General features: G+C 31.9%; 2 protein-coding genes across 11 annotated transcripts; one reads left to right on the top strand and one right to left on the bottom strand.

Moving 5' to 3' along the window:
• Window positions 1–16154: 16154 nt before the first annotated feature.
• LOC140863961 (uncharacterized) lies at window positions 16155–18788 on the top strand. 6 transcript variants are annotated; one of them, XM_073267784.1, is made up of 2 exons: window positions 16155–16174; window positions 17249–18788. In XM_073267784.1, exon 2 carries the CDS (start codon window positions 17265–17267, stop codon window positions 18579–18581), a length of 1317 nt encoding a protein of 438 aa, XP_073123885.1. In that variant the 5' UTR covers window positions 16155–16174; window positions 17249–17264; the 3' UTR covers window positions 18582–18788. The 6 variants fall into 6 exon arrangements, with proteins under 6 accessions (XP_073123885.1, XP_073123881.1, XP_073123880.1 ...); XM_073267780.1 differs by lacking the exon at window positions 16155–16174 and adding an exon at window positions 16246–16388; XM_073267779.1 differs by lacking the exon at window positions 16155–16174 and adding an exon at window positions 16395–16556.
• Window positions 18789–21232: 2444 nt separating this feature from the next.
• On the bottom strand, window positions 21233–24628 carry LOC140860160 (heterogeneous nuclear ribonucleoprotein 1-like). 5 transcript variants are annotated; one of them, XR_012143613.1, is made up of 7 exons: window positions 24428–24628; window positions 24128–24247; window positions 23597–23823; window positions 22174–23350; window positions 22012–22095; window positions 21756–21798; window positions 21233–21657 (listed from the first exon to the last, which is right to left on the bottom strand). XR_012143613.1 is itself a non-coding variant. In XM_073263003.1 (6 exons), exons 3-5 carry the CDS (start codon window positions 23816–23818, stop codon window positions 21785–21787), a joined length of 1413 nt encoding a protein of 470 aa, XP_073119104.1. In that variant the 5' UTR covers window positions 23819–23823; window positions 24109–24247; window positions 24428–24628; the 3' UTR covers window positions 21233–21657; window positions 21756–21784. The 5 variants fall into 5 exon arrangements, 3 of the variants coding, with proteins under 3 accessions (XP_073119104.1, XP_073119103.1, XP_073119105.1); XR_012143614.1 differs by having other exon boundaries at window positions 21760–21798; XM_073263003.1 differs by lacking the exon at window positions 22012–22095 and having other exon boundaries at window positions 24109–24247.
• Between the last annotated feature and the right edge of the window lie 1988 nt (window positions 24629–26616).

Here is a 26616-nt window from a genome sequence, read left to right as displayed (position 1 = left end):
TTGGTATTAAAGATTTCTTATTTGAGTTTTTGGCAACAAGGAGAATAATAATGGGCTTCATGCGAGTGACAGTATTGTTTATAATGCATTTTCCTTACCGCCTTTTCGCATCAAAATTAATGGGTCAACCTTTTTAAAAAAAAAAAAAAAATGAAGAAGAAGAAGAATTAATGGGTGGACTTGGGTAGGGGTTGTTGCTTGAATTTTGCTAGAACAACAATAATATCACCTGTTATAACGAAAATACCACTTATTTTTTCTCTCTTTTTTTATCATTATACTCAAAGTCGATATCTTTCAATATGCACTAGAGTAATTTACTAGCCGAATTAATAACCAAAACTAATGTAAAAAAAAAAAAAGTATTATAATATTATGAATGTTAAAGATTTGGGTGATTGAAGAAAATCATAATCAAATTTTCGGGAGATGGTAAAGAATCAAGATAATATCACTTCTTTGTAGTAGCATAGTTACCATATCCGATAATTTCTTGTACCTTAGGTCACTCATGTAATACTTTTCATATATTAAATTATTTGTTCTTTGCATAATATTATTTGGTTAGTTTCTCCTTTATTTTACAATAAAAAGGATTATTTTCACACACAATACAAATATTTATGTGCGCACAGACAATTTTGTTTATCTTCTAAAATTAAATAAATTCAATAATAACAAGAGCCAAGAGGACTACTCGTGAAATTAGTCGAGTTGAAATCGAGAGGCACAGCATTTCATCAACAAATATTATTATGTTACTGACTCAAAATAGTCGCAAATTTGCATAGACAACCAACAATTTTCCATTCATAATTACATATATTTGAGCTTGAGCATTCAGTCAATTATATTCAAGACATCAAACATAAAACTTTGTTAAACTCTTCACTTAGTTGCGCTAGTAATAAGACCTTTTAGGCCCTGTTTGATAGGAGTCACAAGTTTAAGATTAGCTATTTAGTCTCGCGTTCGACTGGTTTTTAAGCACAAAAGTGATATTTAAACCTTCAGCCTATAAATTTTTTTTGAACTTTGCTCTTCTATGTTGGTTGAGACCCCCGAATTCCATGTTCCAGCCCATATCAATTGGGCCCAGATCTAGAATTAGCCATTTGAATATATCTACGGACTCCCATTGAGCCCACACTAGATATCAATGGATTCATTTAGCCCTCACAGACGTACGAATGAGCAATTAGTGCATCAGCAACAGAAAAATTAATGTGACTCACTGTGGTTTCACCGTAAATAATAATAATAATAATAATAATAATATTATTATAAAGTGTAGAATTTGATATATTTTGAGTTTTGGAGTTTTTACTTTTTACCATAAATTTTTACTTTTTCACAACACGTTATCAGCACGATCGCTCGAAGGTTCTCTATAATTTCCAACGCTCCAAAATACAAGAAGAAGTCAAAAATATTCAACAGGTAAGAATTTTTATTTTTTATATATTTTTATTGTGTATATATTAATATATAATATCATGTTATGAAAAAAAATAAGTCTTTTTTCAAAACTTGTTATAAATCCTGGGAGGATGCTAAGACGACATCCCACACTCTCGGTAAGGGATACGACAAGTATAAAAGACTCTAAGGTTCTTAAACAATATAATCATATTTGTATAATTTTATGTTATTATATAAAAGGTTGTCTATGGCACCGATCTTATAATAATGTGATATGATATACTATACCTAACTTGATATTAACTATCACTACAAGAAAAAAAGGCTATAATGACATTCATAAATGTCATTATATTCCACTTTTGGTGACATTAAAGTTTTAGTGACATCTTCAAAAGATGTCCTCTATTCTAATGTCGTCTTAGCCTTGGTGATATTATGTAATGTCATTAGATGGTATTAATGTCAACTCCATAGGTGTCACAAAAATAATAATATAATGACAATATGCAATGTCAGAAAAACCCATGTTTTAACGACACTTATATTTGTCCTGTTATAATGATAATAATGACAAGTTTATGTGTCCTTTAAAATCATTAATAAGGACATTTACAAGTATCATGTATTTTACTTATAGTGACAATAAAAAATGTCACTATATATAGCTTATAAAGTCAATTTAAAATGCCACATTATGTAATTTATGGTGACACTTATAAATGTCAATTATACTTACCTATAAAGACATTAAAGTTAGTCATTCATAGTTATTTATAATGACTTTTGAAATGTCATCATATGAGTTTTACTATGACATTTTTATATACATGATTTTATATGCTATTGTGACATAAAGAATTTTCATACACTATAATGTCGTCAAATTTCAAAATTTTCATTATATAATTCACGCATATAACAAATTAACATAAATATAAATAAAATTTTTAAAATAAAAATCAAATGACATTCATCTTGCATTAATCAATAATGTGCGATACTAATGACAAATTTTATCACATCAAAAAATATCTATACAACAACAAATGTATCTAAACTATTTAGTTTAAGAACAAATAAAAAAACTAAGTCTCATAAAGAAAAACATCAGCAAACTTGTAGTGCGTCTTCAACCATCTCATCTTAAACACAATCCAATAATCTTGTCACCTATAAAAAAAAAATTCATATATTTGTTAAATATAATGTATAAAATATTCACATAAATAAAAAAATTTAAATTCAAACTAATGAATATCGTACCAAATGAGAAATTGACAACCTATCATTTATCCAAATGCAACTAGTAAAAGTCTTTTTCATTAACTTTCAACTGCAAATACAATTGATATTGTTTTAAAAAGACAATAACATGACGAGTATATACAATAAATAATTAACTGAAAATTCGAATATCATACCAGATGATAAGGCCAAACAACATTTCCTCTAATCGCATCTCCAAACTTTTGTAAAAGATCATATGACCTAATGAAACTCTCTTCTTGTTCTAGGACAACTAAAACTTTTATTTCACACCAATCTGGTCCCAACATCTGTCTCCTTACTTCAGTATTAGCATCCATGCATTGAACAACTTCTTTTGCCACAATTTTCGTCAAATCAAATAGACTTTTTATCGAGACAGAACATCCAATATACATGAAAATGCAAAAGAAAGGATTTGATGAAAACAAATATGGTACTAGGAATGAATCACAAGGAATAAAGGTCAAAGTAATCAGTATGTTCCCAACAAATTGAAAACAAATATTGATTGACTGCTAGTTAATTGATTGGCAGTGAATATGATATGCTTATTGAGTTAAATTTTTTTAAAATAAATTTAAGGACACAAAACAATTTTAAATAAAACACATTAACCACCACCTTCTTGTCCCATATTCTTCAGTTTCAAATATCATGCGGAAGCGCATACCAAGAGATATTTGATTACTGCAAACTGATCTCTAGTACTTCGCTATAGGGATGAAAAATTCTGATGAACAAGCTCTGCATGAAAATGAAAAAGTGATATATCAAGTAAACAAGTCAAAACACTCCATCAAAAAAATCTTTACAGAAATATGTAACGACTAGTCACTGACCTGGGGTTGTAAAATACGGTGAAAGGGCTATTGTTTGTAGTAGCATGGGCTGCAGCTAGAATTCCGATATACATGTTATCACTCGATAAAACAGATGACGATAAGTTGGTTTGTTGTCGGTTAGCCCGTCTTATACCCAGGAGAAGCTGTTTCTTTTCATCCTTTTAGAAAATTACCTGTAACTCTAATCATGAATGTTACAACAACATTTTTCTTTGAAGTAAAGCATAAGAAATTTGTAAAATAAAAAAATCTGGTTTTCTCAAAATGTTCAAGTGTCAGAAATTATATGTGTATACTAACTTTAATATTTTTTTAAATAAAATAGATAATAACCAAATTGAAATAATCGAGTATCCAATAGAAATGTGGAATCATATAATCGTTTAAATAACACAAAATTGTCAGGTTTGTGCATGGTGTTGGTACCAAACTTTTTCCTGAAATTTTTTTGGTTTGGTGCATATCTAAAAATGACTAAAATTAATTTGAATTGATTGCCCAAGCCAAAACACCACTTGGTTTCGTAGTAACTAATTAAATATGTTTTATCTCATGCTCTATTTGGTATACACAGTAGCAACTAATATGTTCACTTAAAATGTATTGAGCAAAAAAGTCATCACTATTTAAGAAATAGGCAATCTTACCTAATGAACGAGACCGAGTCTCCTGTTAACAATCGCTTTCCACCAACAAAAAGGCACCATCCAGTCGTAAGCAAATGACATTTTGGTTGTCCTATATGTAATAAAAAAACCATAAACTCTATTCATGCCCTAACCCACATGTATTTTTTTGAAGATTTGAAAATAAATCTATCGAACTCATTTTGTAGTGTCTTGCATGAGAAAGTACCACACCAAATTAGAATGGACACGTAAGAGGCAGAATGATATCAGCTATGGACTGAGGAAACTTACATAATTTTACAGAAACCAAATTCAATAAAATGGGACATAATTTCCAGAACAACATGCTTTGCTCCAGCAACTGAAAAGAACCAGAAAAAATGGCAGTCAATTCAAAACCAGAGGTATTCATCCCTTTTATCCTCAAAAAAGACATTGAGAAAAAATAAAAAAAATAACATACTACAAATTAAAGAACCGTAGCAAGACTAATGGAGGAACAAAGTCTTTCATTAACATTACTCAAGAAGCTGAATCAAACTCATCGCTTCGAAGTTCTAACTATGTTAGTGAGACTCAAAACTCCCTAGGACCCAAGACTTCATTTTACAGTTATGGAAAGTTATTAGTTTTATCCTTCAGTTGAAAACAAAAAAAAAGTCAAATTTTTTTGTATAAAATCTAAGTTTCAGTTTTTCCTCAAATTGAAATTTTTTTGGTGCATACATTCGCTTAAAAAAAATACTCCAAACAATCAGTAGAGTTATGGGTCTGGTCTACTTGATCGCATTGGATGAAATCAAGTCAAACTAGGGCAGAGCAGTTCTTGATAAAATTAATCAGACTTTGAAGAAAATAGCACCAACAAAAACTTACTTGGCATCCTTCTAAAGAAATGAAAAGGTACTGGAAACGACTTTAACACTTAATTAAACTAAACAAAATCAAGAACATATTCACATTTTCCTCAAATTGAAATTTGTTTTGCGCATACAACCACTTATAATCGTACTCTAAACAATCGGTACATTATGGGTTTTGACTACTTGATCGGATTGAATCGAGTCGAACTAGGGCAGTGCGGTTCTTGATAAAATTAGTTCGAGTTTGAAAACATAGCACCAATAAAACCGTACTTGGCAGCCTTGTAAATAAATGAAAAGGTACTGTAATCAACTTTAACACTTCACCATGACCAAACAAAATCAAGAACATACCCAAGCAAGATGGTTGAATGGCACGGTGCTGAAAAACTCAAGTCCAGCTCGAAAAAAATTGTGCTTTGTCAAAATCGAAACGTTTTTACCACCATAAATCAAATAAATCAACAATAAAACACTCGAACATAGAGCACAAAACTTGCGACCCGGACCAGATTGCGAGAGAAGGGAGAAGAAATAAGAACCTCGGCGGGGGCAGATGCTGAGGTTGGCGGTGCTGCTGACAGATGGTGCAAGAGCCGATGATGAGTGAAGATTCGGGTGTGGGGAGGGTCAAGGGAAGATGGGATTCCAATTGACAGAATGGAATTGTTGGAGCTAGCGGCGGAAAATATTAGGGCGCTCCATAAAAATTTTGGGGATTTTAGGCGCGGGATCGGGAGGGAGGGGTAGAAAAAATGATTTTTTTTTTGAAAAAGAGAAAAAAAAAATTATTAGGCGTGAAAAGGGCCATATTTTTAGTGACACTTTGTAAAAATGTCATGATAATATACTTAATAGGATTTTTATTTTATTAAATTTCTTATTTTTAATTAATGTCATTATATGTATATATATAATGACACTTTTTAAAAAATGTCATTAAGAAAGTGTCACTGTAGGTCTTTTTTCTTGTAGTGTATATTGGTATAATTTCACAATATTATATAAAAGGTTGTCTACGACATTGACCTTATAATAATGTGATGTGATATACATAATTATTTAATTATGATTATCATTATATGCATTGCATCATTATCACGAATTATTATTCAACATATACTCGATTTTTTTTACCCTCAATGATCACAAACGGCTAGTTTTTGGCCTATAAATATGTTCACTCAAACTCATTTTCAATCACACCAAAATTCACTCTTTCTCTCAAAATATTTTCTCCTCGGTTTTTTCGAAGATGAAGATGATGGCATTTCTAAGGCTATTTTTCATAACAATTATGATCATCATGCTCACGAGTCTTGTACTCACCAGAGATTTTCCACCACATACTTTTTCTCTATTTGTATACGCACTTGTAATCTTCGTTCTTCCATTATTTTGTATTGTCATATTAATGGAAATTAACTAATAAAATACATTGTTATTTTTCTAGTACCACCATGTCAAATTTGGCAAAGATTGAATTTGTTGCTCTCGATATCACTAGAAAAGAACAAAGAATTGTTAATGAGAAATCATAAATCTCGACCCAATGTATCTACGGCGTTTCCAGAAGAAAATGTCGTAAGTAAAAATAAAAACCAAAATCAAAAGGCATAAACTAGATTTTGGTTGAGGTCGAGGATGTGGTCATGAACGTGGACGTAGAAATGATCGCGATCGTGGTCACGGCCGTGAATATGAAAATAATCGAGATAGTTACTTCAATAACTAATCTCAAAAGAACGTCACGAATCACCCAAAAATGCAGCATGAAAATATGAGTGAAAATAAAAATCACTCAAAAAGATATGAAAGTGCTTGTTATAAATGTGGCACTCCAAGACATTGGTCACGTACCCCTGAGCATTTATGTAAGCTCTTTAAAGTATCGATAAATGGGAAAGAAAAAGAGACCAATTTTGTTGAAAACAGTAACCATTTAAGTGGTTCAACTTATTTCAATGCTGTCGATTTTTTCAAATGATTTCGAGAACATTGATTAATATATTGGTGGGACTGAAATGTAACATGCTATATTTTTCATGCATTCTTATGAAACATGCTATATTTTGCATATATATATATATTGTCCTTGATTTTTTTTATTGCATTTTTTTGAAGTATGGAAAATGCTATGAGCAAAGATAAACCCATGGAAGTTTGCATACCCGATAGTGGTACAACGCACACCATTTCCTGAGATAAAAGATATTTCTTGGAATTAAAACCAACAAAAACAATGGTGAATACAATATCAGGTCATGTAGACTTGATTGAAGGTTGTGGAAAAACACATTTTTTGTTACCTAAGGGTACAAATTTTTTTATAAATGATGTTTTATATTCACCAGGATCAAAAAGAAATTTGTTGAGTTTTAATGACATATATTCTCATGGGTATGATACTGAGACGATAACTGATGGAAATCAGAAATATATGTGTCTTACCACATATAAATCAGGAAAGAAATATGTGGTTGAAAAATTATCAATGCTCCCTATTGGATTATATTATACACATATAAGGTCAATCGAATCAAATATGGTGGTTAATAGTTCTTCAATATTAATCAATTGGCATGATCGATTGGGACATCCTGGTTCAATAATGATGCGAAAAATTATTGAAAATACGCATGGTCATTCATTGAAAGACCAGCAGATCTTTCAGAATAATAAGTTTCAATGTAAATCATGTTCTCTTGGAAAACTTATTATAAGACCATCGCCAGCTAAAATCCAAACAGAATCACCCATATTTCTTGAATGTATTCAGGGTGATATTTGTTGGCCAATTAATCCACCATGTGGACCATTTCGATATTTTATGGTATTGATCGATGTCTCCAGCAGATGGTCACATGTATGCTTATTGTCAACTCGGAATGTGGCATTTGCAAAACTAATGGCTCAAATAATAAAATTGCGGAATCAATTTCCCGATTATACAATCAAGAAAATAAGACTTGATAATGCTGGAGAATTTACTTCCCAAACTTTCAATGACTATTGTATGTCAATGGGAATTACTGTTGAACATCTTGTTGCTCATGTTCATACACAGAATGGATTAGCTGAATCATTGATTAAACGTCTACAACTGATTAGGGGTGGCAAATTTTACAAAAATTCCGACCCGTCCCGATTCCCAACCCGTTCCCGTCCCAAATTTTTCCCGTCCCGAACTTTTCCCGACCCGAGTGTTCGGAATTTTTCCCGACTCGATCAATGTCGGGATCGGGATCGGGATCGGGATAGGAAACCCTTCCCGACGGGATTCCCGACCCGACCCGAATATAAAAATAATATTTTTTAATAATATTTTTTAATTAAAAAAATGATTTTTTTTTAATTTTATGTTTTAATATTAATGTTTTATAATTATATATCATATAATTTTTTTATATTTATCTTTTTTAATATTAACATTGAGTTATAACTTTTTATTTTGTTTTTTTTATTATTATGAATAATTATATGTTTTTTTATTAATCAAGTAGTTGTTTTAGTTTATTTGTAATGTACTAAAAAAATGTTTTAGTTTTTTAATGGTTATATATAAAGAAATTTTAATTTATTTGTAATGTATTAAGAAATTGTTTGATTTTTTTCATAAATTTTTTTCAAAAAAATATTTTCATAGATTTTTTTTTTAAAAAAAATATTATTCGGGATTACCCTCTCCCGATCCGACGGGATCCCGAACATTCGGGTCCCGACACATCTCGGATGTGGGATCGGGAGAAAAAAAAATCCCAATTCCTATCGGGATGGGAATCGGGTAAGGGGGTTACGGGACGGGTCCCGACCCGATTCCACCCCTACAACTGATTGCTAGACCAATGATTATGAGAACAAAACTCCCTATTTCTATATGGGGACATGCAATTTTACATGCTGCGGCATTAATTCGTATCAAACCAAGTGCATATCATAAATTTTCCCCATTGCAGCTTGCATTTAGTAAAGAACCAAATATTTCTCATCTGAGAATTTTTGGATGTATGGTGTATGTGCCTATTGCACCACCTCAACGATAAAAAATGGGTCCTCAAAGAAAAATCGGTATTTATATCGGTTATGATAGCCCATCAATAATTCGATATCTTGAGCCTCAGAAAGGCGATGTGTTTACAACACGTTTTGCTGATTGTCATTTTAATGAAGAAATATTTCCAATGTTAGGGGGAGAAAAGAAACACATCGAAAAAGAAATCACATGGTATGTACCATCATTGTTACATTTGGATCCAAGGACCAAACAATGTGAGAAAGATGTGCAGCAAATTGTGCACTTGCAAAGAATTGCAAATCAAATGCCAGATGCATTTGCAGACACAAAAAGGGTAACAAAATCATATATACATGCTGTAAATGCCCCTGCTCGAATTGAAATTCCAAAGAAATAAATTGAAGACACTCGTGATGTCATAAAATGCTCGAAGCATGGAAGGCCAATCGGTTCCAAGGATAAAAATCCTCGGAAAAGAAAAGGCATAGAGAAACACGATGATCATAAAATAGAAAATGTTGTTGCAGAAAAAACACTTGATGATGAAAATGTTCTGTCAGAACCACAAACTGACGAGAATCGTAAAATCTTTATCAATTATATTAATACTGAAAAAATATGGAACCGAAGAGATATAGAAGATATTGATGAGATATTTTCTTATAATGTGGCATGTGACATCATAAATGAAAACGAGGATCATGAACCAAAATCTTTTGGTGAATGTAAAACTCGTCATGATTGGGCAAAATGGAAAGATACCATCCAGGTTGAATTGGATTCGCTAAATAAACGCAATGTTTTTGGACCTATAGTCCTCACACCTGAAGGTGTAAAAACCTGTTGGATACAAATGAGTTTTTATTCGAAAGCAAAATGAGAAAAATGAAATAATAAGATATAAAGCTAGACTTGTTGCACAAGGTTTTTCTCAAAGGTCTGGAATTGATTATGAAGAAACGTATTCTTCTGTTATGGATGCAATTACGTTTCGATATTTGATTAGTTTGGCAGTGTCTGAAAATTTGGAAATGTGTCTGATGGATGTTGTTACAGCTTACTTATACGGATCACTTGATAGTGATATATACATGAAAATCTCTGAAGGATTTAAGATGCCTGAAGCACAAAGTTCAAAACCCAGAGAATTTTATTCTGTAAAATTGCAAAGATCATTATATGGGTTAAAGCAATCCGGCCGAATGTGATATAATCGGCTAAGTGAGCACTTGATAAAAAAGGGATATGTAAATGATCCAATATGCCCTTGTGTTTTCATCAAGAAAACAACATCTGGATGTGTAATTATTGCTGTATATGTTGATGATTTAAACATCATTGGAACGAATAAAGAAATTCAAGAAGTTATGATGTACTTGAAGGAAGAATTCGAAATGAAGAATCTTGGAAAAACTAAGTATTGTCTGGGTTTGTAAATCGAACAAAAAGAATGTGGAATTTTTGTTCACCAGGCAAATTATACAGAAAAGATCCTTAAACATTTTAATATGGATAAATCAAATCCATTAAGTACTCCAATGGTTGTAAGATCATTAAACATAGAAAAGGATCCATTCCGTTCATGTGAAGATGATGAAGTTATTCTTGGTCCAGAAGTACCATATCTAAGTGTCATTGGTGCCCTTATGTATCTTGCAAATTGCACTAGACCTGATATATTTTTTGCTGTAAATTTATTGGCAAAATTTAGTTCATATCCAACAAAGAGGCACTTGAACGGAATTAAACATATATTTCGTTATTTACGAGGAACGACAGATTTGAGACTTTTGTACTCAAAAGACACCAATCAAAGTATCATTTGTTATGCCGATGCTGGATATTTATCTGATCCACATAAGGCACGTTCCCAAACCGGATGTGTGTTTACTCGTGGAGGCACCGCAATTTCTTGGCGTTCACAGGAACAAACACTCGTAACAATTTCATCAAATCACGCTGAGATTATTGCGCTACATGAAGCAAGCCGTGAATGTGTTTGGCTAAAATCAATGACACAGCATATCCAAACTTCTTGTGAATTATCAGTAGACAAGAAGTCTGTGACGTTGTATGAAGACAATGCTGCATGTATTGCTCAAATAAAACAAGGATACATCAAAAGTGACAGAACAAAACATATACCCCCAAAGTTCTTTGCCTACACTCAAGAGCTTGAGAAAAATAAAGATATTGATATCTGTTATATTCAATCAAGTGAGAACTCATCAGATCTCTTCACAAAGGCACTTCCCACGACGATATTCAGAAAGCATATATACAACATTGGGATGCGCATTCTGCGGAATATGTGAAGAATCACTCATGTTAACATGAGGGGGAGTTTACGTGGCTGCATTCTTTTTTCCTTACTATGGTTTTTATCCCACTGGGTTTTTTCTAGTAAGGTTTTTAACGAGGCAGTATAAAACACGTAATGAAGACAGTCATCATATCATGATCATCATCACAAGGGGGAGTGTTGAAAAATATATTATTATTATTAATATTATGTTGAATATTGAATGTTGAATGTTGAATATTGAGTTGTAAAATGTGAAAAATTAGTGTGTGATGATGTAGATGATGATGTATTTATTTTTGGACTAATCTCAAATGTGGATCTATAAATAGGTCTTCATTTGTGATGAAAAATACAATTGAGTTGAGAGAAAAATATTATAAAGTGTAGAGTTTGATATATTTTGAGTTTTGGAGTTTTTAATTTTTACCATAAATTTTTACTTTTTCACAACAAATAATAATTTTTTGGAAATTGGATTAATATAAAATGTGATTTTATAAAAGTACGATGCCAAATTTTAGTCATATATAATCGTTGTGATATTCTTAGTCATGTTTTGAAGGTGGTATTTTTAGCATGCATTGGTGGTGACATTTTAAGTTGTGTATATTTGTTGAATCTTTTATAGTCCAATAACTAATTTTCGACTATAAATTTTGGTCTTCTCTTTAAATCATGTTATTAAACTAATAGTATCATTGTTAATTTTTATATTTATTTATATATTTTAAAACAAACATATATGTCGCGAGGTATTTATCAACCACATAAAAAACTTAACGATGACATTGGCAATTTAATCACATGATTTGATCGGAAGGAGAAGGAGTAAATCGATTGTCAAAATATAGTTGGTTATAATTGCATTAACGAGATTTACATGAATAAAATATCGAGCTAATTGCATTAATCTTTCCTACGAAAATTCTAAAAGTTGTAAAACTCCTTAAGAGATATTGATAGGCTAATGCATTTTTTATTTTTTTTAAAATATAGCACATTTCACCTTCTATGTTCTACAAATTCTCTCACATTTATTCAATCTGATGGGGGTTTAATGTTAAGTTTTTGAAAACATATGGTTTAACACACTATTAATTTTAGATATAGATTTTTTTTTTAATTTTTAACAAGGGATGATGATGCAAATATAGCCCCCAAAATGTCACATACATAGACACATACAAGATTAGAATTGAAATTTTCTTCCATAAACAAACCAACTAAATTGGTAACGTTAATGATTTCTTATTTGAGTTTTTGGCAACAAGGAGAACAATAATGGGCTCCTATGGAAGAAGAAACATCGTGCGTGTGAGAGCAATTTGGTGGATGTGAAAATGGCAATGGGCCAATATAAACACTTAATAAATGCCAACCAGCCGTATTCAAAGAGTACCAAATAGTCAAATATTTACGTATATTTTATTTATATAATAATAATAATAATAATAATAATAATAATAATAATAATAATAATAATAATAATTTTAATTTTTAGTGATGTGTTTATTTATTTATTTTTTAAAAAAGATTGATCTATTTTTCTCCTCGACCAGAAGTTTCCAATTGGAAAGTATTCCTTGTAATGCATTTTCATTAACGCCATTTCACATCAAAACTAACGGGTCAATTTTTTTTATTTTTTTTTTAAAAATAGAAATCAATGGGTCGATTTGGGCAGAGTATAGTTGCCTGAATTTTGCCGGAACGAAGACAATAATATCACACGTATAATGAAATTATTATTTTTTTACAATGATTGAATTCACAATTGTTATCTCTCAACACACACTAAATTAATTTATGAAATGATGCACGTATAATGAAATTATTATTTTTTTACGCTGATTGAATTCACAATTGTTATCTCTCAACACACACTAAATTAATTTATGAAATGATGCAGTAGCCAATAAATCACGTTTGCAAAATAATATCATTTTCTTGCTTTAAAATCAAGCAGTTATTTATTAGATTTCTTTTTCCACATTAGTCAAAATAGGTGTCCTAGAAAGTCAACGACATTTAATAGTGTCATTAAATTAATGTCAAAACAAATATCATGATGTCATATATGTTGTTTTTTTTTTAATTTTCACATAAATTAAAAAAAATTTATTGGAAAAATAAATTTTATATAAACTTTTTATTTTATCCCTATTTAATGTATTAAAAATGATTGCACAATTTTCAAGGTATAGTTAATAGGGATATATTAATAAAGAAGTGTAAACAAATATTACTAAATATGGTGTATGACTATATATTTGGGACAAACAAAAAAGAAAACGTGGACAATATAATTAACACATAATAAGTATTATTTTCTCACACAATACAAATAATTTTTGCACACGCTCAATTTTCTTAAATAAAAGAAATTCGAGAATAACAAGAGTCCAAATGTCATGACTGCTCGTAAAATTAATAGAGTTTAAATCGAGAGGTACACCATTTCATCAACAAATATTGTGGGAGTAATAATCAGGGGTTGAGTCATGTTATTCCTTTCGAGTCTGTCTTCTCATATATATCTAGCGGTTTAAATTTTGTATGGGTCAGTGTGTCTCTGACTCATGCATGCATAAGTTTCTTTTGAGGGTCAATTTTATTTAAATATTATTATTTGAACAATCGAAACTCCGGTTAGAGGTTTTCGATTATTTTGTTATCTCAAAAATTTCAAAATTAGTTACATTTCAAAAGGTTAAAGGTCTGATTGAGATGTGAGAATTCAAAAATGTAGGGAATATAACTTATGAAAAGTGGGAATAAAATGTCTTTTTTCCCAACTCGTCAAATCTTAATAGGCCCCCCTTGAAAAAAAGTGAGGAAAAGGCAAAATCGGGGTGATATTTTTGTCAAATAAATTGACTAGTCAAACTATTGTGTAAAATAAATTTGAATTTTAACGAGATCGTTAAATTTTTAAAGAAGAAAAATGTGCAACCTAAAATTTGTTCAAGTCAACAATAAAACCCATTTAACGCCATAAATAATCCTTAACAAATTTAATATAAAATTTAGGCGGATGGCTCTAAGAGTTGGGAAAAATTATTTTGTATCTCTACACGTGCCATATATTTAGGTTTATTTATATTTATATTTTCATATGGATTTATTAAATAACTGAAAAAAGTCTACATAAAAAATTTTAATTTTAATTTTGTATAATGAGTGTTTTAAGTTGTGTATTGAATTTTGGCGAATTGGATTTATATATATTGTAATGCGTGCACTTTAATTCACCCCTAGGCTTAGACCATCAAATATCATAGCCAACTTTTTTTGGTAGGCAAGTTCATTCGTGATGATGTACAAATTAAGAGGGTTATGAATGCTAAAAAGGTTGCATAATTGTTGTTAGCGCAACTCAAATCAGAAAAAGAAAAAAAAAAGAAAAAAGAAAAAAGAAAGGAATATGAACTGGTGGAACTAATAATTATGCATATATTAGAGCCCGAAAATCATGATGATAATAATAGTCAGAAAAAAAATAGAACATAGATTTTATATTGAGATATCATGATGAGATGACATTTAATGGAGATATGAGCATAAAATATTGTGTCTTAAATTGAATCAATAATTCAATGTCACATTTATTTGAGAAAATATGCAGACTACATGTTTATTTAAGTGAAAAAGTCTACGTTACATTTTGAATGTTTGCTTCTATTTCTTCGTGTTATCAAGTTTCGAATTATTTGACGTGAACTTTTCTTTGAAATATGAATGTCTCACGTTATATAGTTTTAGGGTATGGATAGACCAACTCCAAGAACCAAGTGAAACACAATAGATAATTAAAAAAATAATATTCTTTAAACAATTTTTTGAAATCGATAACGTTGGATTTCAAATTCACGATCAAATAAAAATCGTTTTGTCAAATGTTCTGGACTAACTTGCCAAAAGTGTCAAAACACATTTCTAGATATTATATCGCCAATTTGTATGGACACTATAAAAAATCAAAACATTGAAGACTATAACTTAGGTCTCTCAACTATACCATACCAAGTCTCGACATTTGACTGTTTAAAAAAAAAAAAAGTCTCGACATTTGGTGGTCACCAAAGCTATTAAATGCTTTGAACGGATGGAAATTAACACTGTAAAGCATTATTTCTCACACGCTTATCATTGTAGTCAAATTAAAGTTGAATTCGTTCCTATTTTATTCATATTTAAAAAAATTGTGCTATAAACATGAATATTTTACATCTAATATTTAAGTAGATTTATTATGTTAATTCAATAGATCTTTTTATAATGATGGAAATAATGAAACAAGCTCCATCAATTAAAAAAAATTATTTTTTAAATATTAATACATATACATATATAATTGATTTCATTTTTTTTAAAGTCAATAATTGATTTCATTAATGAGGGGAGTGAAGCTATAATTAGCAAAACAAAATAGTAATAAATGAGTAGGTGTGAAAGCAATCCGCAAATGTAGGAATAATAGCTGAAAATGGCGACATAGAGTCGCATAGCACTTTGGAGTTTTCAAATGATAGAGGAGATATTAGCATATGTATAATATCCAAATCATACATCCAACAGTTATTGTTTTTACATATAGGTGTAATTAATTATATATTATTGACATGATAAATCATGGAACATGATATCTATTATTAAGATATTACCCATATATGACAGGGTGAAATTTAACTTTTCAAACACATCGAGAAGCACGTGATTCCCACGCTCCGATTGTGCCTGAACCCAATTTGCAAATGTGCATCGCACTCAAACGCTTTCTGATTGGATTGCCTTTCTTTATCGCGTGACCCTAATGCAAATTCACGGTAAAGCTGACAAAAAAAGGCCAAAAAAGGCTGATAATAATAATAATAATAATAATTTTTATGAAAAGAATTACAAAAAAAATCTCATTTTACTTTTATATGTCACCGCACGATGCCCCAAAGTTCATAATCTTCTCCAAGATTACATTTTGTCTACTGTAACTAGCACCTTGCTTCCTCGAATCGCCTGTAATCGTTTGGATTTTAGCATCAGGTTCAGTGGAAAGTCGACTTGGCTTTTGGAGTTCTTTGTTTGTTTACTTCTTTGAAATTATTCGTTTTTTTTGCTTTGATTGATTTCGTCTTTTGCTTTTTCTCGATTTGTTTTTTCATGGGTTCTTTCAAGATGATGTTTTGGTATGCTTTTATGCTTGCGTGAGAGGTGTGTGTCTTTCTTTGTTACTGTTATGTTGATATATGAGAAAAAGTTGGTGACTTTATTGGTGTGTGGTGAAATCTTGATCTGAACTGCTGGTGAGTTTTGTCTATTTTTGAGATTCTGGTGTTTGGCTTTTCAGTGGAACATGGGTATTGAAGATATTGGGGAAAATACGTCTTTCGTTTTTCCTTTAACGTTGGTTTTACTTCATGAATTTCGCTTAACTACTCCTTAATTTGGATCCGGGTTTCGGATTTTAGGCTGGTTACATCTGGTGAATTGTTATTTTCTTGCCCATCTTTCGCAAGTTCTTTTGCTACTGAATGTTCTTGTACTTTGCTGTTCTTAGTTATAAATATATTAGACAGGTCCAATCCTTAGTGAATTCCCTACTTTTCGTCTTTTCCCCACTGGTTTTGTTTCTCACTTACTTAGAGGCTGTCTTCTTGTCTTTGGATCCATATCTTACAGTTGATTTTGGTGCTGGGTATCAAATTTGGGTTTTCGGGTTTAACTAGTTTACTGCCTTGAACTATCTCGAAAACATTACATTTTGTGGTTTTGTTAAATTTTTCTTGTTTTCTTATTTAAAGAATGGGGGGTTGTTTTGTTTGGAGAAAACCGGTGAATGGTGGGGGTTGCACTTGACATATGTGTCTTCTGATTCATAGTTATGCTGGTTAATTGCTTTGCAGGTTTTGGATCATACTAATGGATTCTCCTCAATCAGTGGTGTCACCGTTCAAGGGTTCTTACGCTTATGTCGAGCCTGAGAAACAAAATGCTAATGTTGCTTTAGAAAACTCCAGATTCACGCCAAAGGAGATCGATTTTCAAGGAAAGGAAGCCTCAATGGATAATTTAGACGAAGTTGTGGGTGTTTTGAAGGTCTACATACATGAAGCTAGGGACATCCACAACATATGCATCTACCAAAAGCAAGATGTTTATGCTAAATTATGTCTGACTAATGATCCTGAAGATGCGGTTTCCACCAAAATCGTTAACGGTGGTGGGAGAAATCCAGTATTCAACGAGAATCTTCGTCTCAATGTTCGGAAAGTTGATTCCTCCCTCAAGTGTGAGATATGGATGCTTAGCAGGGTGAGGAATTATCTTGAAGATCAGTTGCTCGGATTTGCTTTGGTTCCAGTTTCTGACATTCTCTTGCACAATGGCAAGCTGGAAAAGGAGTTTTCTCTATCCTCGACCGATCTATTCCACTCGCCAGCAGGATTTGTGCAGTTATCTATCTCGTTTGATGGAGCTCCACCTGAAGTTATTCCGATTTCTGCACCACCAAAGTCTGTGGTGAATGATTCTACTGTGCAGGACACCGAGATTGTCGAGTCTATTCCTTGTGACCTGGAGAAGATTGAGTTTCCTGATCCAAAGATCGCAAACGAAAATGATAAGATGGTTGAAGAGTATTTTGCGATGCCCTGTACCACGTTGGACTCTCAAAATTCAGACAATGCGGTCAGTTCTGACAGCGAAAATCAAGTTACATCGGAGGTTGAGATCAAGCATGAGCACGGGAATTGTTTGTCGGTGGCCACTCCAAGTTTAAGGCCTGCTCCAAAGATTCATTCCCCTTCAAGCAGTGTGTCAGCAAATGGAACTTCAACTGCAACTCTTCCTGTGAGTTCTCAGTCTTCCATCCCTCCCAAGGATTCAAAATCTTTGAATGAGGAAAACCCTCTACCTCCTAAAGATGATGCAAAGGAAAAAAATCTCAACAATTTAAGGTCTGAGAGTAATGCATCAATTGAGGTGTCTGATGATGCACTTGTAAAACCTGTTGTTACTGTGAACATCGAACCAGAGCAGAAGGTGGATCAGCAGGAGATTGTGGATATGTACATGAAGAGCATGCAGCAATTCACCGAGTCATTAGCCAAAATGAAGCTTCCGGTAGACTTTGAAAGCGGGCCTGCTAGCTCCGAGAACTCGAGTTCAGATCTGAAATCACCGGCATCAAAGAACTCTGGATCTCGGGTGTTCTACGGCAGTAGAGCTTTCTTCTAAGCATTTCACTGAAAGATTCCAGAGTACACAGTGACTTTAGGTACTTAGAATGGAGACTGATGCTGATGTATTGTTGCCTGACCTGGCATTAATATATTGTATGTGTAATGTTTTAAGCTATGGAAAAGTTCTCGGCTTACTATGTTGTTAATGTACCTCGTACCAGTAATAATATTCTGATATCTTTGCTATTAATCAGTAGCATTAGCCATTATGTGTCTCTCAAATTCGCAATACGTCTTCTCTTGGTCATTCCTAAAGCTTAGTGAAGCAGGAAACATCGTCTTCCGACGAGTTAACATGTATTGATGGAGAACTTCTCGGTTTCTTCTGGTAACTAGGGATATTGCATTGATCCCTTTTCACATTATTGTTGGAGAATGGAGAATAATGGAATAAAATCAGGAAAATGCAAGTTGCGTCTCAGTAAACAAACTGGATGCAACTTTGTGAGTTTTTAGTTTCTTGGAAGCAATATTCTTTAGAATCCATTGAACGTCTTTCAAGTCCTACTTATTCAGTTATTTGTAGTATCTTGAATGTTTACTTTCACAAAAATTCTCGGACTAGAGATTGTGTTTAGATAATATTGAAGATCTTTCAAGTCTTACTTTTTTTTTTAACAAAGTTTTTCTATAATCGTTTTTTTAACATTTGCAAACCTTTTATATATTTATATTTTTTTGCTAGCTCATTGACATGATGATCTATTTTTTTTATAAATAAAAGATATATATTTTTTCTCAAATAACGAATATACTATATATATTTAACAAAAAAATATCATCAAACATTTTTTTTAATAGTAAATTTGCATCTTAGATATATGCATAATATCTAATATAACTTTCTTAGCTTTATTTATCTTTTCATTTTTTAAATTAACAATCATATATCTCATACCATAAAAATTTATTTTAAACAATGTTTAAAAAATTTAAATTTCATATAATTTTCCAAATTCACAAAAAAAAAAATTTGAAACCAAATTTTTTTAATATGCATACATACATAATGTGCGAAGGAACACATTAAACAATAATAAATTAATAATACTTGAACACCACAGTTGTCAAATCAAATTTTCTTTCAACAGTTTTATATAATATTTGTTATGAATTTTCGTACTTCTCTTCAATTTTATATTAAAAACTTTCTCCACTTTAATTTCAGGAAAAAAAAAAAAAAAACAAAGAAAAGATTGTTTAGAGCAAACTTTGGTGACACGGCTTGATTGAATTCTAGTTTTCTCCACTTTAAATATTTAAGAAAAAAAAAAAAAAACAAACAAACTCCTCAATCAGCGGACAATCTTGTAAGAGCTTCATTGCTGTCGATTCTCTCAATTTTTAACATGAAAGTGGGAATCCCAATTCCCAACGTGAAAATGGAGTTAGTCTCTTTTTTGGACTTTCAAGCTCTTCACCAACATTTCTCCCCCTTTTCTATTCAAACAACCCTAATAACACGGACAAGGGAAAACAATTTTCAGTGTCTCAAACTTTGACAATATAAACTACTTCCGATACTCATCTCTTTTTTTTTTCTTTAAAAAATATAAGAATAAAATGGTTAATTTATATAATCAAAATTTACCCCAATGTGTTTATTTAAGATAAATAAATAATCTGCCATGAAGTTCGTATCACAAAAGAATTATTGAGTTACCCTCTTGAAATTATACATGTGGGGAATAAATAAATACACGAATAATGGGCAAAGGGAGGCTGGGCCAGCTGGACCCTGGCGGGCTCTTATGGTCCTAACGGGCCTAATATTTCTAATCGAAATTCATAGGTCCAAAATCACGTCTACTATTCTCCGCTTCCGGAATTGGAATGTTCTCTAGTCCCCGACCTTTTTCATAATTTGCGGTTTCTGTTTTTCATCTTTCTTTCTTTTTCTTTTTAAATTTTCCTGACCCTTTTAAGGAAGTGTATGTAAGGATACATTCGAATAAGTTAACAAGGAACGTGGCATCGAGAGTAATATAATCATTCGTCCCAAAAAAAACACAAATTTTCATACATACTAAAAAATATAATGGAAAAAACAATATTTACAAACAAAGTTTCTATTTTATCCTCGTTTTAATCTATTTATTTTATACAATATTTACAAACAAACTTTCTATTTTATCCTCAGTTTAATCCATTTATTTTATAAAAATTATGAAAAAAGACAGAAAGTCTCTATGATTGAGATATTAAATGAACTCTAAGCCACCGTTTTTTTCACCGTATTACTAATATATATATAAGTCATCTCATCCCATCTCACGTTCTTCTCATCATATTATTTATCCATATATTAACTATTTATTTTACATCAATCAAATCATTAATTATTTATTTCACATCAATCAAATTATTAGATTCAAATTACTATATTACCCTTTATAAATAATATAAATTTTATTTTATTTATTATTAAAAGGACAAAATAGTCATTTAATATTTTATATAAAATTTAATCAATCAAATCAAATAAACCATAATCTATCGATCAAATCCAATATTATTTTAACTATCATTTCTTATTTATTTTTATACTACTTATCTATATATTACTTATTATACCATACCTCAAACCAAACGGTGCCTAAAGAAATTAAAATTTTCAACAAACAATTTTATTACATTAAATTCACGTTCACATATATCAAAGATACATAGCCTCTACTAAATGAATGTATCATATTGACTGTTTTGTTTTTAGGTATCTCAAAGAGGAACCTGGTAATTAGGTTGCCCTTCTTATAGTTCATGCTAATCAAGCAAGCATAAAAACCTCACAATTAAAACTTGAGAAAAATCATGAGTCTCAAGACAAAAAGGGAAATAAAAACTTAGCCAGCAAATGGTGAAAAAACCAAAGAAGCTAACTCTAGTTTTCCAATGGCACTCTCTTCTTTTGAAGAATCGCAACCACAAAATAAAGCGGAAATCGTCTTCAAGAATACATCCCGCAATCTGATTCACAGTTTAATCAAAATGCCGTAAAATAAAGCCTCAAACCTTTTCCCTTGAAATGGTATACTTCCATTTCAGACCCCTGGCCCCGTTGCATCTGCATCCTGCAAGAGAACGAAAGCACGACAAGTCAGACACATTTGCATACCATGGATACATGCAAAGTTGAACGATCCATGTGTTTCTGCAAAGGATTCCTCACCTACATTATCATCAGAAAACCGAAACTTCCTAAGCAGCAATTCCTGAAAAGTAGTCATGGGAAAAAAATTTAGACCATCATGTGTCTTTTGTTTTCAATTCCAATATCTTTTTGCCATGCTAGCTACTAAAATGATATCAACTTTAACGATACTTTATATATGAACTAATGTGATAGTTAGTTCCATATATTATCATGCTTTTAGTAAAAGAAAAAAAGAAGCAATGAAGGTAATAGAAAAGAAAAGATTCATTACACGAGTTGAGTAGCTGTTTTAACATCTAGAAAAACATTTGCATCAAGAAGACATTCATCTCAATCATCCACTCCAGCCTTTAACCTACAATATAGCTAACATGTTTTGGTCTCTTGAAATAACAATAGTTTTGAATTTTGTACAAGAGTGGGAAAGTATTACCTCTACCGGATCGGCTATTTGGGATGCTATAGCCAACCCTGTAATCAGAATCTCTAGCAATGTCCTCTTCTGAATGTCCAAGCCCATAACCAAAAGAATCGGAACTATTCAGCTCCGAAGATGCAGTTTGCCAAGTTGAATCACCATATTTAGATCCACCTTGGTAAAAGTCCCGATAAGATCCCTCAAAACCTCCACCTGGTGCAGCAAACAAAGATGTTGTTGCCGATCCCATTCCACCATTTCTTCCAAGTCCTACTGTTCCAAGTGCACTGCTGTTTTCTCCACCCCTGTATCCTGAGGAGCTTCCACCGAACAATGTGGCAATAGGAGAACCACCCCAATTTTCTCTACTGTTTCCAAAGACTCCAAAATTGCTGGTCTCAGAACCAGAGTATGGAACAGAGTTAACATTATTTGGAGACGTATTAAGGCCAGCATTTCCCCACGTGTTCATTGATAATGAGTGCAAAAACGAGTCACTGCGGCTGTTGTTTGCATTATAACCAATAGGAGCGTTATATCTGCCCTGGCTATTGTTGAAATACGGATTCACAGCACGACCATAACCTATGTCGTTGCTTGAACTGGGACTGGCCCCTGCAAAGCCAGCATTCATCCCTTGCTCGGCGCCTAAACTAATTCCATACGTGGGAGAACCTAAATTTGAGAAACCTGCACGAGCACTAGCTAATGGACTGAATCTACCATCCATCCTGATTCCATATGCTCCAAGTGAGCCAAGATTATATCCCGGGGCATGGTTGGTGAGTAAGTGGTTGGTTCTACTAAAACCATAGTTGTAACCAGTAACTGGACTCCTGCTCGGCCCAGGAGACAATTCTTTTGGAACCGCTCGTTTTACCTCCACCATCTTCCCATTGAGTTCATGAAAGGTTTTGTGCAACACCCTATCCACAGCATCCTCCGAATCATATGTTATGAATCCGAAACCTCTCGGCCTTTGAGTGATGTGATCGTACATCACTACTACATCTGTTATATTACCAAAATGATTGAAGTAATTTTTGAAGTCGCTCTCAGTAACAGAAGATGCCAATCCTCCTACAAAAATCTTTTTCGTTCGTCCAGGTCCAGGAGATCCCTGAATGCTGTTGCCAAGGTTTCGAGTTATCAGGTATTGATCATCTCTTGGAACAGCTTTCTTGGCTTCCACCTGCACCATAAAAGAAACACGTGACGACAATGGTGCATTTATCATTGTAAGAATAATTAAACTCAAACAACATCCATTAGCAGCTACAAAGCAGAGGATGTTATCTTCTTCTCCTCATTATTAGGACATAGTACATTTGAAAATTAAAAACAATGGATTTTAGCACCACCGAATACCTATTATCGGCAATACAAAATGTAGCATTTTGAGTGCATTTTGATCACATAAGACATATAATGAACTTACAGTCCGTCCATCAATCACGTGCTTCTCCTTGACTACTCTCTCAGCAGCCATCGGATCGGCGAACACTACAAAACCAAAGCCTCGAGCACGTCCAGTAGAACGATCCCTCATAATTACTGCCTCCACCACTTCTCCATACGTTCCAAAATATTCTTTAAGGCGATCCTCGTTGGTGTCCCAAGAAATTCCACCAACAAAAAGCTTACCTTGATCCACCTCCATCTTTCCTGTAATTTCAAATCCCATTGTCTGAAGTTTTAGTGATAATCCATCGAAACAGAAGCCAAAAATTCAAAAAAAAGACAGCAATATAAACATTGACAGAATCGGCAAGGACTCCAAGCATCTGTGAATCGACTATGCAATGAGATGACTAATTCAACTACTAAAACATAAGCTGAATCCCATTAATAACAGATTACTGGTGCATAAACACGAAAGCAATAAAATTTCCCGACCAGCAATCATCAAAAGACAAATCCGACAGATCGAAATCTGATCAGTAAGCTAACCTAAAGACAAGAACAATACCAATCCAAGAAAATCAGGCAGGAACCCAGTAGCAGCAAGCAATCAACATAAAGTGGGGATTACTGGATTTGTTTAAACAATCGGATCCTCCATTCATCGATGAAGAATCGATTCTTGAACCTGGGAAAACAAAATCTTTTCAGATCAAACAGACCCACAATCTGAAAAACTACAATCCGTAATGTTAGCATGAAGTCAGTTTGAAGGACTCATGTGGAAGAACATATGAAACCAAGATCTAACAAAAGAAAAACACATATGCATAAATGAAGAATATAGAGGCCAAGTTCATCCTCTCACTTTCTTTTCAGTTTCTCCAAAGGTCATTCCTTTATTTTGTTTTTGTTGTTGTTATTCCACTTGTTGTGAACAAAATCAATGAAATGGAATTCTTAGCTTAGTTGAGAAGAGATGTAAATTTTGTATTTATAAAAATTTGTTTAAGGGAGAGAGAAAGAGAAATGGAGAGAGTTTAGGCAAAATCTCTGGTGTGGTGTTAGAATATTTGGAGTCCTAGGTGGATGACTGACTCTAGATGCTCAGCAAATTTACCTTTAAAAAAAATAATAGAAATTTTATTGAAATTATAACTATTAATCATAAACGAAATTGGAAGAGAAACGCAAACAGTTGGTTTAAATATGCGGTAATTTTGATTAATCTATTTGTATTGTATTTTAATTAATGTTAAAGACTTACAGTAAATCAAGTGTTAATGTATTAAATAGTTGTGTTAGTTTTTCAAAAGAAAATGGAAACAGTAACATTTGCTATTCCGTGGACTTGACCAGAAATTTTTTTATCTGGCTGGTAAATTTAATGCGAAAATAATAATAATAATAATAATAATAATAATAATAATAATAATAATAATAATACATACATACATACATACATACATACATACATACATACATACATACATACATACATGCATACATACATACATACATATACATACACATACACACACGTATTTAAGTGACAGTCACACCAGAAATTGGAAATATTCATGTTATAAAAAAAAAAAGAAATTTCAAATATATTAATACAGTGGTGCTTGCTTCTCCTAAAATTCAAATACGATTTTGTGACTTTGCAATTATAAGTTGCTTCAGAAGGTCAATTTCGGCCACAGTTCAATTAGAATCTGATCCACAATATTGTATAATAATTTGTAACGTTTTTTTAGGTCAACAATTTATATGGGCTTTGAAGCCTTGTAAATCATAGAATATATCTAACTATCTACCAATTTTCGAATGAAATTAAAACAAGGATTTGTTATTGTTTTTTTAAAAAAAAATTATAACAAAGAAGAACTTTAAACAAAACCCTTTTTAATATAGTTTTTTTTTAAAAAAAACTAATTTATATATTTTAAATAATATTGATAAATGATAATAAATTTTATTGCTTTTATCTTGGTACCTATCTTAGTCCAATTGCATATGGACCACTAAAATTATTACCACCAAAGATAAATGTTGCTTCTTTCCGGTATGCATCAAAGATAAAATGTCACATATCATTCCCTATTTGCAAAGCATATAAATAAATACTTGGAGGAGATAAAGGCTACAAATTCAGACGATGAATATATAATACATTATTAAATATTGTTGATAGTGCAAGCCTACAATGCTATACCATTCAACATTAACACATACTTGGTGCAATTTGCTCCTACCAAATTTGAAAAACAACATAAAATTCATAATGTAAACATATATATTATTTATTACTATTACAAAGTGAAGGAAATCTTTATCTTTATTATTTTTTTAAAAAATAAATTCCGAATGAAATTGAGGTGGTTTTTTTGTTCGTATTTGACCTCTCTAGCTACCTCGACCTCTTCACAATTTCCGTAGTATTCCATTTTTTTTTCCTAAATTAATCTCGAAACTAATATAGCGTTATACGTGCATATGTGATATAACAAATCAATATAGAAAAATAAAATATCCATTGTTTTTACAGGAGAGCCAAAATGTGATCTAGTATTTGGCTAATATTGTAAAGTTAGGTTAGAATTTTCCAAATCTTTTTTTTACCGGTTCACCAATTACCCATGTGATAAAACGGCCTAATAATACAGCATGTATCATCATCATGAAGTAATTTGCCAGCTAAATCACAAAAACCAAATAATTAGGAACTTTTCAAAACTACAACTGTCACAAGCTAATTGTTGTAGTTGTTATTATTATTATTTTACCCCAATATATAAAAATAAATAATAGTCCACTCTCATCAATTCTCAATTTGGTCGTCCAGCCCATAAATAGAAGCCACCAACCAATTGCCATGTTCATTTACTGAATCAATTAGCCACTGTAATCAAATGAGTCACAGTATGCAAATCAAGAAGTTGGCAGCTACCTTTCGAGACATGTCCACATTTCATACATTGAGTTGACATGTAATTGTCTCAGGTGTCCAGGCTGCATGTAGATTCGAACTCGAGATCTCGTAAAAAATTTGAG

The sequence above is a fragment of the Henckelia pumila genome, chromosome 4 (genome assembly GCF_033568475.1).
Source record: "Henckelia pumila isolate YLH828 chromosome 4, ASM3356847v2, whole genome shotgun sequence".
Lineage (NCBI taxonomy): Eukaryota > Viridiplantae > Streptophyta > Magnoliopsida > Lamiales > Gesneriaceae > Henckelia > Henckelia pumila.
The sequence above is the reverse complement of the archived record's forward strand: the minus strand, read 5'-3'. Positions and strand labels throughout refer to the sequence as shown.